This window comes from Siniperca chuatsi, linkage group LG16 (assembly GCF_020085105.1).
Source record: "Siniperca chuatsi isolate FFG_IHB_CAS linkage group LG16, ASM2008510v1, whole genome shotgun sequence".
Taxonomy (NCBI): domain Eukaryota; kingdom Metazoa; phylum Chordata; class Actinopteri; order Centrarchiformes; family Sinipercidae; genus Siniperca; species Siniperca chuatsi.
The window spans coordinates 11,840,651-11,858,461 of NC_058057.1; the positions used below are offsets into that span (position 1 = coordinate 11,840,651).

At 40.5% G+C, this 17,811-nt stretch overlaps 1 protein-coding gene and 1 long non-coding RNA gene across 2 annotated transcripts; one reads left to right on the forward strand and one right to left on the reverse strand.

Moving 5' to 3' along the window:
• Positions 1-40: 40 nt before the first annotated feature.
• Positions 41-13,817, reverse strand: LOC122863574. The gene is made up of 3 exons (XR_006375039.1): positions 13,680-13,817; positions 2,693-12,108; positions 41-2,265 (listed from the first exon to the last, which is right to left on the reverse strand). It is a non-coding gene; the product is annotated as an uncharacterized LOC122863574 (long non-coding RNA).
• Positions 13,769-16,846, forward strand: ccn2a (cellular communication network factor 2a). The gene is made up of 5 exons (XM_044170166.1): positions 13,769-14,251; positions 14,486-14,702; positions 14,831-15,082; positions 15,221-15,432; positions 15,548-16,846. The coding sequence occupies exons 1-5, from the start codon at positions 14,192-14,194 to the stop codon at positions 15,842-15,844; spliced, it is 1,038 nt and encodes a 345-aa protein (XP_044026101.1). The 5' UTR covers positions 13,769-14,191; the 3' UTR covers positions 15,845-16,846.
• Positions 16,847-17,811: the final 965 nt, after the last annotated feature.

A 17,811-nucleotide genomic window follows, 5' to 3' on the forward strand; every position in this document is an offset into this window, starting at 1 on the left:
ACAGTTAACCACAAAAGGTTGCAGTCAAAAGGCACGGCAAGGAAGGTGCAACCTTCAGTTTATACATGCTTAGTGAAAGTGCAAAGTAAGATTTAAGTTTTGCATGTACACACAAAACATACCTGGTAGCAAAATAAAGAACACTACGTACTGTATGTGTGATATAAAACAAAGAGCTAGTAAAAGATCTTTGGCTATCAGACGCAAGGGGAGAAAAAAGAGAAACCAGATGGGTGGAGGAGACAAAGAAAAGGAAAAAATGTCAAAACTGAAATCAGATTAGGTGAGAAAAACTATTTGGAAACTTCAAGGATAATTAACTAAAATGAGCATATGAAGGGTAAAAGGAAAAATGTGTTAGGACCAGAGAGAGTGAAAAACGGGCCTCCGAGACAGGCTGTGTATTGGAACGCTATGACAGAACACCTACCTGTCAGACGTGCCCTGGAAAGGCTGTCCTCAGTGGGACAAGGCTTCATATTCACACAGCATCACATGACACCTTGTAGTTACGCAACTGTCGCACCCTTCAATCATTGTACTGTAAGTGAAGGGGCTCAGTTTTAGTTAACGGAGCCTCCATATTTGATCCTGGAGGAGTCTAAACTGTAAAAATGTCCTTAAGAAGTGATTTAGTCCAGCTTTTAAATCTTGTTTGCTAAATTTAGAAATATGAGGAGTGAGTAATAAATGTCTGGTGACCCCCATCTGGGTTTGGTACCTGGTTTTTCCTGTTTAGCTAAATGATAAATGGACTGTACTTGTATAGCGCCTTTCTAGTCTTCCGACCACTCAAAGCGCTTCACACACTACATGTCACATTCACCCCATTCATTAACTGATGGCAGATGCTAACTGCTCATCAGTCCAAAGAAACTAACTATTCATTCAATTTAGGGTTCAGTGTCTTGTCCAAGGACACATGTGGGCTGGGGGAAACAGGAACAGAAGTTGAAGCAAGAATGCTATAATTCAATCTAGCAATGAAAATACTATACATTCTGGTAATACCCGGTCAGTATGTCACGTCTACAAAATGCATTACATGAGTTGTAAAAAATCCTAGTTTGCTGCCACTGATTTGACAGATACCCGAGTGTTAGTTTCTTCCTGCGTCATCGCCTCCTCCTCCTCAGCTGCAGATGAATTTATACACTATGCAGGACTAGATACAGCTGGAAAAATAGCAGTGAACTCACAGTTGATGATGCATGAGCCATAACTGGATTAAGATCTGTAAATCTGACAAACTAATAATCCTTAAAGCAGACATTACAGCATGTTGCTGTGTTGCATTTTGGCTCTTGATTAAGACTGCTGTCATTACTTCAACCAAAGATGTACTGAAGGGTAAACTGAGTTTTAGTTGTATTTTGCACATTTTATTTGAAAGCTGACAACCTATATGAAGTACATTTGTGGAGACTTAAAGGAATAATTCGGCATTTTGGGAAATACACTTACTTGCTTTCTTGCTAAGCGTTAGATTAACAACTTGACACCACTCTCTATGAAGCAGGAGTCAGGAGACAGTTAGCTTAGCATAAAGTTTGAAAACAAGGGCTAACCTGGCTCTGTCCAAAAGTAAAATCTGCCTACCAGAACTTCTAAAGTTAATGTGTTACATCTTGTCTGTTAAATCCGTACAAAAAGTGTCAACCGACAAGTCACGGTTTTACAGAAGGGTATGTGTTGGACTATTTCTTGGCTGGGCACAGTGACTTCCTGGCATCTTATCTTGCTAAGCTAAGCTAACATCTCCTGGCAGTAGCTTCATATTTAGCGTACAGATGTGAGAGTGGTATCCATCTTATCATCTCACTCTCAGCAAGAAAGCAAATAAAAGTGTTTCCCAAAATGTCAAACTATTCCTTTAAGCTGATGTCAGATATATAATATTCTGATTTTTAAGAAAGAAATAGAAATGTTTTTGTTGAGGAAACAGCCTTGCTTAGATTGGCTGTTATCCACATTATAATCACACTACACTATTTTATAACTTTTGCTTTATGTTCTGATTCACTGCAGTTTAGAGTGGAAAACATTTCTTGCTGTCTGTGCTGAGGTAGGAGAAACATGTGAAACTTGGGTTGTCTGCTGTCGGTTTGACAGCTAGCTGAGCGATGACTCCTTCCTCCGTCATCACTTCCTCTTCACTTTGCTGTAGAATCCACCTTCCACTGTTCCAGCTGGGGAATATTCCATGTTGTTGTGAAGAGGATGAGCATAATATTTTCCACTGTCAGTGTGGAGTGGGCAGGTATGCTGCAAAGTAAATAAAAGTCAGCATAGGACAAAGTTGGATTTTTTACTTATTTATTTGGGGATGCTGAGGTATCACACTGTCCTCTATTTAGTTTCTTACCCATTTTCTAACCTGCATCATGTACAACAAATGGTCATTTTCCTGTCCCTCCTTTACAGAATTACTAAGTTTAAGAAAAATGCATTACTCTCTCTTGGTTATCAATAGCTTCAGAAAAAGCAGCAATCATTCTACTTGGGATCCACAGAAAACATACTGTGAGAGCTACTTTTAGCAAAGGAGAGAGAAAACAGTGAGTAACAAGAGGCCAGCTGTGACCTTCCAGCTAACAGACACATAGACCAGCACAAAGGGGTCAGATTGCCACCAGACAGACAGACAAACAGACAGACAGACATAGGGCGTGGGTGTAGGCTGCAGTCTGACCTTGCAGCTCGCAGACAGATGGGGAGAGGCCTTTCGCTCCAGACACACAGACAGACGGGGAGGGGTCCTGCTAGCCACTGTGCAGAAACTGCATATCTGGAAACAATTAGAGCAGATGGGAACCCTGGCCAGGCTGTTTCTATAAGGCACAGCGCAGTTCTATCAAGTTTATCAAGTATCAAGTTTATTGGGAACAGTTTGCTCACCAAAACCACCAGTCACAAAAGCACAGTTCATTATTCCATCATCATCTTATGAAGCAGCAGCTAATAATATTGTTTTTCAATCCTTTATTGAGTTAAGAACACATTTGTGTGTTCACATTGAGAGCCTAGCAAAAGGGAAAGCCCTCGAAGAGCAATATTTTCACAGCTGTTTATGAAGGAACAGTCCTCCTCGCGCTAATCATTCACCTTTTGTTCTTTCCGATTAGTCATCTCAAAACGGTGTTCCCTTTTTGCAGTGTTCAGCACTAACATCTCCATCAGAGGACAGTTCTGTTGTTGACTTTCAATGTTCTTTCGGTCCTGACACCACACAGACGCTGTTTTTTTTTTGGTTGTCGATGCCAAAGCGTCCAACTGGGTTTTCATCTGTAAAGCCAAAGCTCCAGCAGTGATGAAAGGGACTCATTGCACACTTCCCTAATAAGAGCGTTTGTGGCTTGAACATTATTCCGTCAAATCGAAGGTTTTTTTCTTTGCGTTGATGTTAGTGCCAGCATGGGCAGCAGAATCTGTGGGCAGGTTTTGTGTTTAAACCACAGGTTTGAAGTTTATGAATTTATGCCATTATTCATACAGTTGCTAGAGTCATACAGTGCTACTATTTTGATTACATTAGACAGTGTACAAAAACACTTATTATCCCTTTCTATTATTAATCATCCATTAATATGACAGTGTCAATAAAACAATCTTAACTCCATTTTGTAGCTGTTCTGGATCTTTCATATATATAATATGATCTTCATCAGCAGAAGGAGTTTCCTCAGCAACTTTTTCAGCAAAAAAGCCCTAATAAACTCACTGTACTACTCACACTAACTACCTGCCCAGCACCAAACAGCAGGTAGACACAGTGACTAGCTGTTGAACATAGTGGAGCATTTAGCAGCTATAGAGCTAGATATTTCCTTCAGGAGGAGACCAATCAGAGCTAAAAGGAGAGTGAATATTGGACTCATCAGGCAGCCAGAAACACGACTCCAAATTAATGCTAATGTTGCTGGAGTTTGCAGACAAGTTTGCCATATCGTATCATCATATGATCATGTGATATGATCAAAAGCTCAGCAACAGCTACCAACTGGACCTTGAAGTGAGATTGTTTCCAAGATCAAGAATGAACTTTGAACCATTATCCATTATGACTATAGGGAATCATCCAACAAAAACACATAAAAATGTCCATGACTTAGCCGTTGCTGTAATTTCCCCCCCTCTAAATCAACAAAGGTCTGTGAGAGGGTATATGTTCATATATGAGGTAAACAAGTAGCTTGTAAATAATTGGTATGTTTGATTGAGGTACAGTATATTGAGATTTGTGTTACTGGCAGGCATCTGCTAAATAATCAGAAACTATAGTCAACAAGCTCTGTCGCAGGAACACTCTGTTTCTGACAGTAAACAAACAAACTGTAAAAACAGCTACTAAGCTTTATATGATACTGTATGAGAGCACAGTTCTCCTGCTGAAAGCCAGTAAATAACCATCCAGTAAAACATTAAGTACACACACTTTTAAGACCAGTTTGACATCTCAGGCAACCTCAGAAAAACAGCACATGAATTTAAATGAAGGACTTTAAAAAAAAAGCTAACGATAGAAAAACAGTCTGAGTTTATTTGATGTTGAGGAATGTTAAGGTGAAGTCTTGACCTGGATAACTGCACATCACGGATTGAAACACCTGTCTGGGAAACAGAAACCCACAAAGCAAAATGTCCGTTTTTTTCTCTGCTTGAAGTAACATTTACCTTGGCAGTGAATGAGACAAAGCAGCAGCGTGTGATTAAAGCCGATGTTTTTATTCAAGGCTTTTACAGGAAGCTAATTAGCTGAGGTATGCAGACGTGTGCCAAGCTAATAGGGGGAAGCTGACATTCCTGCAGAGACGCGGTGGCCTCAGAAAGCTACAGAATATGTATTTACATTACTCTGTGTGAGCCACAAGATTTTCAATTCAAGTTCACAACATGGATTTTTTCAAATATTGTCAATATTTTTTCAAAATTCAAATATTGAAAAAAGTTAGGATGTGGTCTGGCTCAGTGAACCACAAGGTGAGTAAATTTGAGAACACTGAAAACCTGCCGAGTTTATTTGTCCTGCCGTAACTAGATGATAAAAGTCACTTTGAAATCGAAAAAGCAACAGTGACTGATTGTGGTGCTTCAGAGACTCACTGCTGCAGATGCGTCCACTTCAAAAATGGCTAGTTGGCTTGGACCTCATCAGGCAAAACAGTGTAATGTGCCTGATGCCATGAAAGTGCAAGAGAAAAGCACTTGCAGATTGTGCTGTACCTTTAAAAAACAGTGGTTTGCAGGCATTGTGTTTTCAGCAATGTGTCTCTTAAGGCAGTAATTTGATGACATTTAGCGTTCATTCCTATGGAGGTTAAATGCACATATTGTAAGCCGCATTTCACAATTGCATATAAACATGAATGTAATGTAATGTGATCCCCAAAAGCTTTTAAATTTGGCATATTTACAAAGGCAAAATGGCAGGTTTATGGCAAAAAGAATGGCTTCTTCCAACACTGAGTGTAGGCTGGATGGCAAAATTTAATGGCATTTCCACTCAATGCACCACCTCCTGCTGTTGGTGAACAAGATTGAATTTTCTAGGTTCACACAGGTAAAACAACTAGAATTTGACCAAAAAGAAGCACTGCATTTGATTTTAGCTGCTACAGTGTACACAGCTGAACTTGTCAAAATGTTAATTTATCAGCTTGCAATACATCTTCACCTCCAGTTTTGCCATGTGATTGGTTGTGGGCCTACCTTAGCACAAAGACTGGCAGCAGGGGGAAACAGCTAGCCTGGCCCTCTGAAACTCACTAATTAACACTTTGTATCTTGGAGTGATATGCTCTAACTATTTCTTGACGAACAACAGTTTCTCCGTCCACCTCTAGTTACAAGACCTTTTTCACAGCAGACATTTTGACTCAAAGCACAGGTGTTACTGATAACATTAAGGATGGCTCTGTTTTATAATACCCTTTTACACCAAAATTAGCACGTATGTGCAGGTTTTTTAACCGTGGGTAAACCTACTAAAAATAGGCAATGGACTCCTTTCACATTGCAAGTAGACGAGTATGCCTTTTCTGTTTTTTTCTGATGAAAAACATTTGACACTGTGATTTTTCTACTGTGACATCTCAAAATGTATTCCACCACATAAAACTTGTTTTCATTTTTCATTTCTGTTAGTGCATCGATTAAACAAACAGAATATAACATGTTATTTAGTGAGTTTTAGGGTTGCTGGTAGGCACATTTTTTAGCTTTGAACAGAGCTAGGCTAGCTGTTTCCCCCTACTTCCAGTCTTCATGCTAAGCTAGGCTAATCACCTCCTGGCTCTAGCTCCATACTTAATGAGCGGCCATGAGAGTGGTATTGATCTTCTCATCTAAATCCCGGGAAGACACAAATAAGCGTATTTCCCAAAAATGTTGAACTATTCCTTTAAACGAACAGACCTTCAACAAACTAACAAGCTTAGTCATTCTCAATGTGCTCCAGTTAAATGCTTCTATTGTAGCTGTAGCACTGTGTGTGGCCGGACCCACACTATATTTAGAAACCATCACCTGTGAAGGGCAGACCATCTTTAGGGTCATAGACACTATATGATCCTCACTGTTTGATTCAGTACTGGTATCTTTAAATTTGAAAAAGGCAGTTGATTTAGATTTTACTGGCGATGGCTTTGTGATGATGGAGAGCTGGCACAATGGGCAGAATTGAAGTCAGGTTGCCCCAAGACTTTGCCTGGTTTCCTCTGACCATCATGGTTCAATATGACTTCGAGAGGAGGAAGCCCTTGGTCATTACTAACTAAGTGTGTCAGACATGATGTCTAAGATTAGAAACCCCCTCAACCTCCAGCTGACAGGTCACCGAAACATAACAAAGGCCATCCTGGACGCACATGGAGCTGTGTTTAAGTTAAGACCACCTGACTTCCATATCCATGTGTGTGGCAGTAAATCTACAGCTGAGATGAGTTTCTGCTGTTTGTTGAAAGAGTTACAGGCCAAATTCTCATCAGTGTCTCTAGTCTAAACACTTTCCAGGACACAGGTTTTTAAAAAGGCACTTTCCACTCTCTCTCTGCATTTGACAATTCAGCCACCCTACGATCCCCCCTTGTTATATCTGTACAAATGTTCCCATGCACTCAACCCAGTGCTAGTTTCCACCTGTGAGCTTCAGCCAGTCAAAAATGCTTTGTCCAAGGCACATGAAAGAAATATCTTCTCCCTTGTTAACACAGACTGGCAAATGCATTCCCCTAGATGACCCTAACTAAATGATTTATGAGAAAATTTGACCAAAAAATGCAATCCACCTCCCAACTATGCCCCTCTGGCACCTAACGGTCAATATATTATACCTCGGCCCATTAGCCCAAGTAATCCTAGACTCAACTATTTCGTGCTGGCTGTGCCTGAAAAAGATTGGGTCTCATGCATGTTTCCAGTCTGAACATTTTCCACCACTCTAGGCTTTAAATAGACACAGTTTCCATCTTGACAGTTCATCTGCCCACCAACTCCATTGTTAAATCTCAACTAATCATCCCAGGCTCCAAATGCATTATTAGTTTCCACTGCTTGGCTCTTCAAAGGCAGGCTTCAAAACGTTTCCATCAGTTTCCAACTCTTCCATCTCTCAGTAATTGACCTGTTCCTTCTCCATTGTTAAATGTCAACAGATCATCATCCCATCCATTAAAAATTTTCCCTCTAAGTGTTTTTGCAGACAGGCTCCAAATTGTAAAAGAAAGCAGCGATTTACTTTCCCAGCATGTCTATATTAGCCTGTTTGCTTCGCTGATGAAACACATACTGCAGATGACACTGTAATGTTATGCACTTATTCTACTGTCTTGGCAGAGTTGTTCCCTTGTTCTGCATTCCTTATTTGTGGCTGTGTGCAATGCTGACATAAAAATATGTGCTTATTTTTCCATTGCGCTAGTTGAAAGTCGACTGAAATGCCTAAAATGTCAATAAATTACAAAATAAAAGTATTTTCCCTCCTGTTTGCCACACCATGTTGTTTTCAGCTTCTCCACCCTCACCATCTCTCTGCAGGCAGCCCAGGAGTTCAAAGAAGCAGAAATATACAGGCAGGAAAATCATTTTGAGATGTTGGTTTCATGTGCAGTTTACACAGTGGCATATGATGGTTGGTTTGAAGGCTAAAGCCAAGGAACATTCCTCAAATAGGCTGCCAGCTACCACTTATGTAATTTAGTTAAATGGACAGCTGAGTGCAGATAACACAACCAAAGATTCAAATATGGACCCGATTTGGGAAAGAACACTCTGGGTTAGCCTACATATACATATACATATATACATATACATGTACATATACACTTAGTTGCCAGTTTAAACTACAGCCTCCAAAATGACACAAAATTTAAATTAACTGAATATTTTTTATGAATATGGGATTCATTGTAGGGCTGTTGCATTAGACTACATTTTAACTAGGTTTATCTAATAAACTAAGTGTACATATAAAGTTCGCTAAATCTGCAGTATGGTTTGGATAAATGTATCCACACATTTTTTTCTAACTGGCATAAAATAAAAAGTACACAAAAGCAAATTAAAGACTGAAATGCTACATCTGCTAAAAATGTTCACTGTGAAATTAAAGTCTAGTGTTTGGTGTGACAGACTGGCCGTTTTTACTGTTGATGTTTATCTTTCTATTTAGCTTTAAAAGTGATGGGAAGGTATGACTGCACTGCTCGTATTCACTGTACTGAATACGAGCAGTGTGTGGGAACCATGGAAACAGCTAAAAGAGGTCCCACAGGACACAGAGGCCTCCTCTGTGACATCAGCATCAGGTATGACATCATCACCCACAGTGTGATGGAACTGCACACACATGAGGTGTTGATGAAAACTGGGAACAATATCCACTTTCCACGCCTGAAGGAGAGACTAAACGAGGACAGTGTCGTCATCAGAGCCTGATGTGGGCATATAAAAATGTAGCCTGGTCAGGCACTGAGTCTGTCATCTCCACAGATCCTAAAGTTGGAAACTTCCCAGCTGACACGCTTCTGTAGCCTCGTGATGTCACACAGTAGCTATGAAACAAGCAGTGAAGTAATGCGGCTATAAGCAGCAAGAAGTAATGTGCGTAAATCCAGACTAGGATAGACGGCAGGCCTTGACCTGGAATTCCTACACGAGTCACATAACCTTAAATCAGTATGACTTCAGAGCTAATTTAGGAACGTCACTCCATCAGTTCATTCTCTTCGTAGTCTTCGGGGGTACATTTTCATTTGGAAAAATATTAAACTGTGAAACAATACATCAGCATGATGCACGATCCCAGTGTTCAGTGTTACTGTATACAGTATGTCAACTCTTCCCCCTGTTACTGCAATGCTGGAATGACTAAAGCCAGAAATCAGTTATTGCTGTTACAGTTTCTGTCATCTGTCACCTAGTTTGCCCATATTTACACTTTTACATTGTTGATAAAAGGCTTCTCTAGACCAATGATGGCAACACAAATCAATTTTAAGAGCATGCTAGGCATCAAGTTGTGACTTTTACTTGACGTACTTCCTCTAGAAACACATTGTTGCAATACGTCAGTACAGGGTGAGATTATTAAACAGTCTTTAAAGTGGCTATAATCAATATTTTTATATTAGATCACATGACTACTTGTATGTGAAAGGGGTTGATTGTAGTGAAGAACCCACCGAGAATTATCACACCACTCTGCAGCTTCCCTCAGCTCTTCGGATCAATTTAGCATCTTTCATTATTTTGGTTTTCTGGCCCACAAATTCATTGTTTTGGTTGACTCTCACCGCACTCATCAACAACATTTTTGGCCACAGCAGGCAGCTGTTTTCAGTGATGAAGCTCTGAAAATCTACTATACACTACCTGTCCAGCCCAAAATTATAGATAGACAAAGTTAGTGATCAGCTGGTGAACATAGCGTAGTATTTAGCTAATGAGTCAGATATTTCTCAGAAGCTGGTGTAGACCAAAACAGAGCTAAAAATATCAAGTCAATATTGGACTTACATTCATCAGGTAGACACAAACACTGTTTACAGCTAAAAATCCTAGTTATTGGAGTTTAAAGGAAATAAAGGGCATTTTATTTTATGGGGGAGGTGGAGGGGCCTTATATTGTGATGGTTTTATTGGTTGGAGTTTTTATTCACGTCCACTGGTACATAACAACAAAAGGTCCACCAGTTTAAAAATAAATTTAAAGCTGAACATGTTTTGGCTTTTACTGTTAAATCTTATTATTAAAACACATAAAGTTATCTAACAACTTCATTGTGACCATAACAGTATCAGTGCGTTGGTTAGCTCAAAGAACATTCATTTTTCCAACGTGTAAAAGTGTAGAAGATATAAGGTCAGACAGCTTGCACGCAGGTATGTTTAACAACACGATGCCAACAAGCACAAAGCTGAACGGACTCCCCTGACATATCGCCAGCACAGTTCCATTACTGATTTAAACCCACAGCTACTCTTAGACAAATAGCTTGGTCTATACTTAGCCTTGACATATCTGGTTCTACCACACACAGAGCCATATGTTTCCTTTGGCCACCACAGTCAACCCATCCACACATCCAGATCTGCAGAACAGAGAGCATGTGGCCAGTCAGCCTACTGATATTCAGCACAGGAAACCCTGAGACTGATAGACAGAGCTCAGTGAACATTACAGTCTGACAGCAAAACAACCAGCATCATAACAGCATCCAGTTTCCTAACTTTCAGTTACAATAATGCGATGACTGTCCAAGATGAACCAATCAGGAATAGCTTTCTGTTGACCTTAAAATGATCCTGAACATATAACATTTACTTTGTTTTCTGATAATCTTGCAATTTATAGACTCAGTTGTCAGAGTATACCACTCAGATATACAGTACCTTTAATACATCACTCTGTCAGACGTAATGCTATCTGATAAAAAGAAAATGTCTTGCAGTCTTTAAAAGGCATTAAAATGAGTTAAATCAGCCAAATCATGACAATTACAACAAGATTTTCACTTTATTTTCAAATGACATTCCTTACAACCATTCATAAAATTGCTTATGATGTAAGATAAATTGACTTAATAAACAACCTGACAGAAGTTGCAGTACTCCGCACGTAAGATACAAATGTCAGCCAAGTTTGAGTGTTGTTTTGCAGCGTGGCCAGAGTACGTTCCTCCATCAAGCTGTTTCCTTTAGATATTATGGAGTTTGGGCCCTGAGGCTGTAATGACTGACAGCACACACACACACTTTCTCGGGTCTGTTCTGAGAGACAGAATACTCCACACACAGACATACACACACACACACACACACCACTTTCACTCACGGCTGTGTTTTTCCTCGCTCAGATGGTCAGGAGTCCCTACTATACTGAGACAGCATAGAGAAAGAACATATCCATATTAGGAAAAGAGCAGACTTCCTTATATGGGGAAGCTTCCTCTGTAGTAACAGCCCTGTCTACTGGCTTCTCCCTCACATTCCTTCAGCTCCAGGTTTCTTTGGGAGTTTTTCATTTCCGATTCAATGGCTGGAGAAGGAGCAGGGCCGCCTTTCATAAGAGTCTGGCCTGATGTGTGATCCCCTTTTTAAAAAAAAAAAATACACAAACCTCTGTCTAGCCTCTTTCCTGCAACCCTCCACTCTGGGGTTTGATGTAGTAAAATAAGCCTGGCCAGGGACAGGGCACACCTGGCCTTTTTAAGTTTGTCATAGACTAAACCTCATTAGGCAGGTAAGAAGCCAGAGAACATGTAGCCTTTGTTCCCATATCTGCCCCTTATGCCATCATGGGCAGGGCTGCACTTTCACTAATGTTGGCTCAGGATTTTTAATCATGATTTGTCCTGACTAAGGGCCCAGTGGAGTCAAAATGTCCTGTCAAGTGTGAAATAAAATCCCCAGCCTTTGTTTTCAACAGAATCCTCTAAGCCTTTTCAGGAAGTAAGAAAAGCAGCCTAATGCTCAAGTCAACAAACATCCATTTCGGGAAGTGTCATTAACTGAGAACTTTAGTAATACCTGTCCTGCATTCCTTGGCAGAGTGGCACATTCAGCTCAGGTAACTCAGGAAACAGACCATCAGGATCACCTTGTATTCAACTGCAGAAATAAATAACAGAAATATACATGGCACATATTCTATTAACCACCTGTCAAATCTGTTGAATATTAACTCAACTGGAGTGTCGATCATTTATTTGCATCACAAATGAGGAAATCTGAGTGAAGTGGGTATGATTAGATGCTGAAGTTATTTCCAGACTAGTAACTTGCATTATTGTAATCATGAAAGTTAGACTGGTCGGCCCTTGTTTGCAGTGGTGGAAAGTAACAAAGTACATTTACTCAAGTATTGTACTTAAGTACAATTTTTAGGTATATACATTTTATGCTACTTTCTAGTTTTCCTCCACTACATTTGGATGGAAATATTGTACTTTTTACTACACTAGTTATAAGTTACTTTTCAGATTAAGATTTTACCTTAAAAATATAAGCCTACATAATGCAATGTATTGTTAAAGATTAAATCAGTGTTTCCCAACCTTTTTGACTTGTCTGATAAGTTATTAGCAGTTCCACCAAAGAGACATTTCCCCTCTAAACTTAAATAATTGTTTGAAGCCCAAAGAGGATTTCACAAAAGGGCAAAAATTTTAAATTTCCAAAATAATTCATACAAATTTGCAGAGCAGAACTTTTTTCTTTCTTCTTTTCTACCCTGTTAATCATCTAACGACCCCTCACATTTATCTTCTGACCCTTTGGAGGGGACTCGCCCCCTAGGTTGGGAACCTCTGGACTAAACCAGCTAACTATTACACCTCGACCAACTACAATAGTAAAATGCTACTTATGCATTGATGCAACAGTATTAACAATCTAATGATGTATTAGATATGCATATATCAGTCATTTTTGATACCATAACCACATTTAGCTTACATACTTTTACTTAAGTAGGATTTTAAATACTGGACTTTTACTTTTAATGGAGTATTTTTATATTGTGGTATTGTTAATGTTACTTCAGTAAAGGAGTGGAATGCTTCTTCTTCCACCACAGCCACTTTTAAATGAGTCTGTATCTGGTGTACACATGCTAGGTCACAAGGGAATAAGATGATGACAAAATAATCTGTATATCATGTGTATCATGCAACGGGATTGGAGGAAGTATTAGTGATCAAAGTGCTTCAGTCATGCATGAGAGATCATATTGTTCTCATAATGTGTTTTAATGGGGTAGTGATTAAAGCTGCAGCTCAGCCACTGATGTCAGTGCACAAAAATGCCACTGCAGTGTCCCAGATGTAACCACACCAGTACAGAAGACAAAGTTACAAGACTGCAGCAGTTGCCAAGTCTCCGTGTCGGATTAAGCACCTTGATAGATAACCAGCTCAAGCTAATGACCCAAATGAATTTCCTTTCCCTAACAGCTGTTAATTTACTAAAGTAGAGGCTGTCTGTGTGCCTTTGAAGCCAAAACTGAGGAATGCTGTTGTGGGCTTAAAGTCTTAACCACCCGTTACACATCAATCAGTTTGTTTAATCATTTCATGTTGATGCATTTTTACGAGTTTCTACCTGTTGTCTTTTAACTATTCTTCTTTGTGCCTTCACTTTTGAACTCTACACATTTAATAAAAATTAATATTTATAGGTACCGGCTGTCTGTTTGTGAAGTCAGTCTTCAGGAATTCCCAGTGTGGGGTCCCAGGCCTCTAACCAGACTTAACCTCCCATTCCAGATGAAAGCCGCTCTGAGAGAGACAGTGTTGTTTGGCCGAGCAGCAGAGCCTTGCCTTCAGACAGCAGGAATGTGGGATGTCTGGAGTGGGGGTCAGGAAGCGAGGAAAGAATGCCAAGCATGTCCATGTTTGTCCAGGGCTGGCTCTCCATTCAGCCCCCAGTGACGTGCTTCCAGGGCCAGCGAGTATAAAGGGAGCACGGCTCTGCAGTCAGAACTCAGATCAACTCCTCTACTGAAGCTAAACTCTAGCTTTCACCAAGAAAGGAAAGGAAAGACTGTGACCGGAGCAGCAGAGAAACGCTACAGCGAGACAAGAGATCAACTTGATCAGAAAAGGTTTCTCAAGCTCAAACTCTGAGACTAAAGGAAAACTTTCTCAACAAGACTTAAGGAAAAACTAGAATCTGTTTCTACAAGGAAGAAAAGATGTCTGGAATGAAGAAAATGATTTTGCTGCCTTTCCTGTGCATCATGCTCTCACACATGGTAAGTCAAAAAAACACTTAAAATGACTATACTGCTGTAGTTGTTTTAGGTGTAGCTTTAAATATACCGGCTATGCTTTGAATCTTTAAACCTGACTCTTGTCAAAACATGACATGAACTCTAACCTTGAAATACAATGTGTTCTCCATGTGCTGGATGTATAACTGTAGCCATAATACACTTTGTGGAGATGATATTTAACTAAGCATGTGTCTGTGTGTGTCTTGTGCTCAGGCTGCAGGTCAGGAGTGCAGCAACCAGTGTTCGTGCCCCTCCACTCCCCCTCAGTGCCCCCCAGGAGTGAGCCTGGTGCTGGACGGCTGCGGATGCTGCAGGGTGTGCGCCAAACAGATGGGCGAGCTCTGCACTGAGAAAGACCTCTGTGACCCACACAAAGGCCTCTACTGTGACTTCGGAGCCCCCATCAACAGACGCATTGGAGTGTGCACAGGTGAGCCACTGAAAAGTGAAATAAGGACTTTTTCTGTGATGTCCTGCTGTGCACCATTACAGAAGTCTGCCTTAAAAGTCCTTAATACATGAACCAAATCGTGACCTTTCCCTTTATTTCCCCCACAGCTCGAGAGGGAGCCACATGTGTGTTCGGAGGCATGGTGTACAAGAGCGGAGAGACTTTCCAAAGCAGCTGCAAGTACCAGTGTACCTGTCTGGATGGAGCTGTGGGCTGTGTCCCTCTTTGCTCCATGGACATCAGGCTGCCCAGCCCTGACTGCCCCATGCCGAGACGGGTCAAGGTGCCAGGGAAGTGCTGCGAGGAGTGGGAGTGCGATTCTCCCTACAGACACAGTTTCATGGGCTCTGCTTTGGCCGGTAAGTTAGTCTCCTATTCTGTATCACAAGGTAGTTTTTTAAGCACATGCGACTGTAGTTTCTTTGTTGGTCTTCATACAGAAATGAGCCATAATCACGATGGTCTTTCTAATCCAGTGTTTACTCCTGTGTTTACAGCCTACAGAGAGGAAGAGACCTATGGCCCAGATCCCTCCATGATGAGGGAGAACTGCCTGGTCCAGACTACTGAATGGAGCGCGTGCTCTAAGACTTGTGGCCTTGGGATCTCCACCAGGGTCACCAATGATAACCGCGAATGCCGCCTGGAGAAACAGACCCGGTTGTGTATGGTGCGACCATGCGAGTCACAGCTGGAGCAGAGCATTAGGGTGAGTTTTTGTTAAACTGCACTGCTTTCATGAACTCTACAGACACAGCATCAGCATTTAAATAGCTAAAGAATGTTTAATGAAGTTTGTTTTTCTTATAATTTTCCTCCTACAGAAAGGAAAAAAATGCATCCGTACTCCCAGACTCTCCAAGCCCATGAAGTTTGAGATCTCTGGCTGCACCACCACCAAGTCCTACAGGCCAAAGTTCTGTGGTGTCTGCCTGGATGGCCGCTGCTGCACCCCCCACAGAACCACCACCCTGCCCATGGAGTTCAAATGCCCTGACGGACAGGTCATGAAGAAGCACATGATGTTCATCAAGTCCTGTGCCTGCCACCACAACTGCCCTGGCGAGAATGACATCTTCGAGTCCATGTATTACAAGAAGATGATGGGAGACATGGCGTGAGCCACTGAAGGACGATCACAGCTTATGACTTGAAAACAAACAGAACTCCATCTCATTTTGCAGCTCATTATATATGTTTTTTTATGTTTTATTTTGTCGTTTTCTCATTGTAAAAGTAGTCCAGACACTTGTCTAAGTGTCTGTGTGTTTTATAGGGCTGGTGCACATCAGCCATATAGACTCAGACAGAGGGTTGCATAGCAGCTCCACGAGATTCCTGCACTATAACTTCTATTTTTGACAAACCTACTGTCAGGTTTCCGCCCATTCCCCTTGAAATCCCGCTTACAGACCCGTCCATTTTACTGTATGCATTTTTATACCTTATCTAAACCATGACCTCCTCTCTAATGAGGTGTCTAATAACTCCCCCCACCCTTCGAGCCCAGACCAGACCTGCAAACTCTAAGCAGCTGTAGATGGAGCACGCAGAACCACAGCAGGCCAGTGTTCCCCTGTACAAACAGGTCTGAATGTGTCCTTGTGTGTGTGTGTGTGTGTGTGTATGTCAGCGCAGGCCTGAATGTCGGCCTTGTCTCTGTGGCTACACGTTGTTCACTCTGCTCATAGAGTAGAGGAAAGGTCAGAGTTTCCGCCCAGCATGTGGATGAGAAAGCAAGCAGAGTGCTGAGTTTAGGTTAGATATGGAACATGGTGGGCTTTGCCACGGCACTGAGAAAAAAAGAAAAAAACGACATGTTGACTATTATTGATTCAGGTCAGAAGGAAGAAACCAAGTGTCTATAAGAACAAAAGTGTCTATTTTGTACAAAAATAGAAGAAAAGACTGGAAGAATTGTAATTTCATTCCTTTTTTATTGTTGATGTGTAAATTATGTATATATTTGTACAGTTTAAGTTAATTTAAAAGGCAAATGTGTTCTGTGCTTCGAAGTGTATCGATAGTGTATGACAGTATTTTTTATTTTATTGAGAAGTGTGACAAAAATGTTACATGTTTCACTTTATAGCTGGAAATAAAATGTTATATTTTTATACAAACATGAGTTCTCCAGTTTTTCTGTCTTCAATTTTGATGAGTGTGTTTGTGTGTATATATATTCTGCAATTTTTTTTTTTTAATAAGACAAGATGGAAATAAATAAACCTAGGTTCCAAAGAACAAAAAGGAAATGTCCTAACGTGAGTACGATGCCTTTCAAATCCCCCTTGCTGACAGCACTCAACTTTGGAAACGAAGGCTGAGACAGTCTAATATCGCCATCTGGTGCCCTTTTCATTTTGTTGTCACAAATTTTTAATAACGCTTTCATCTTATTTTGGCATCCATATACATACATCTTAAAAGGAGGAGATCTACAGCCTGCCTGATCTCTAGTTGTAATAGTTGGTCAAACAGCATACTGTTTTGCTGCAGAAAGTTCTAAATATATGTCTAACAAGTACTGTAACCACTGTTGTGTTGAATTGTCCAATGGTAAACAAAAAAAGTCAAACCTGGTTGTAATCTGCTTTTCTTCTTTCTTTGTTAACTTAAAATTGTAAAAGTTTGTTTAGCTTCTCATGCAGGGAAAAACGTAATACATTTAAAATATTCTCCTGGTATTCTGTCTTTTTAAGACTCTCTGTATTTGCATATACTGGTGCTGGGTAGTACATTTACAGATGCAGATATTCTTAATAGTTTCAGTTTTCAGCTCTGTCTACAGCAGCTACATTTACTTTTTGCATTTTCGGTTATGCCTCTGCCCACATCCTATTCTTGTCTCCCTTCAATCAATTTTCTTTTACAGTTGCTCAAGAGCTCTCAATGTATTGCCGTCCAAATACAGCACTGTATGATTCAGATCTACATTGGCTGTTTCATCTTGATAGTAGCAACCAAAGTATAATGTCATGCTGATGCCAAAAAAAACCGAAGGGTTAAAATTTTGTCTTGGAATTGAATATACTGTATGAACAGCTTGTGTGTCAGAGTGATGATTCATGTTCTCAGCTTCTTCACC

Excerpts from the sequence above, each read along its gene's own strand:
- ccn2a (XM_044170166.1), top strand. The coding sequence starts at position 14,192 with ATGTCTGGAATGAAGAAAATGATTTTGCTGCCTTTCCTGTGCATCATG. Across the intron at positions 14,703-14,830 it reads ACGCATTGGAGTGTGCACAG|CTCGAGAGGGAGCCACATGT; the intron begins GTGAGCCACTGA and ends TTTCCCCCACAG. Across the intron at positions 15,433-15,547 it reads AGCTGGAGCAGAGCATTAGG|AAAGGAAAAAAATGCATCCG; the intron begins GTGAGTTTTTGT and ends TTCCTCCTACAG.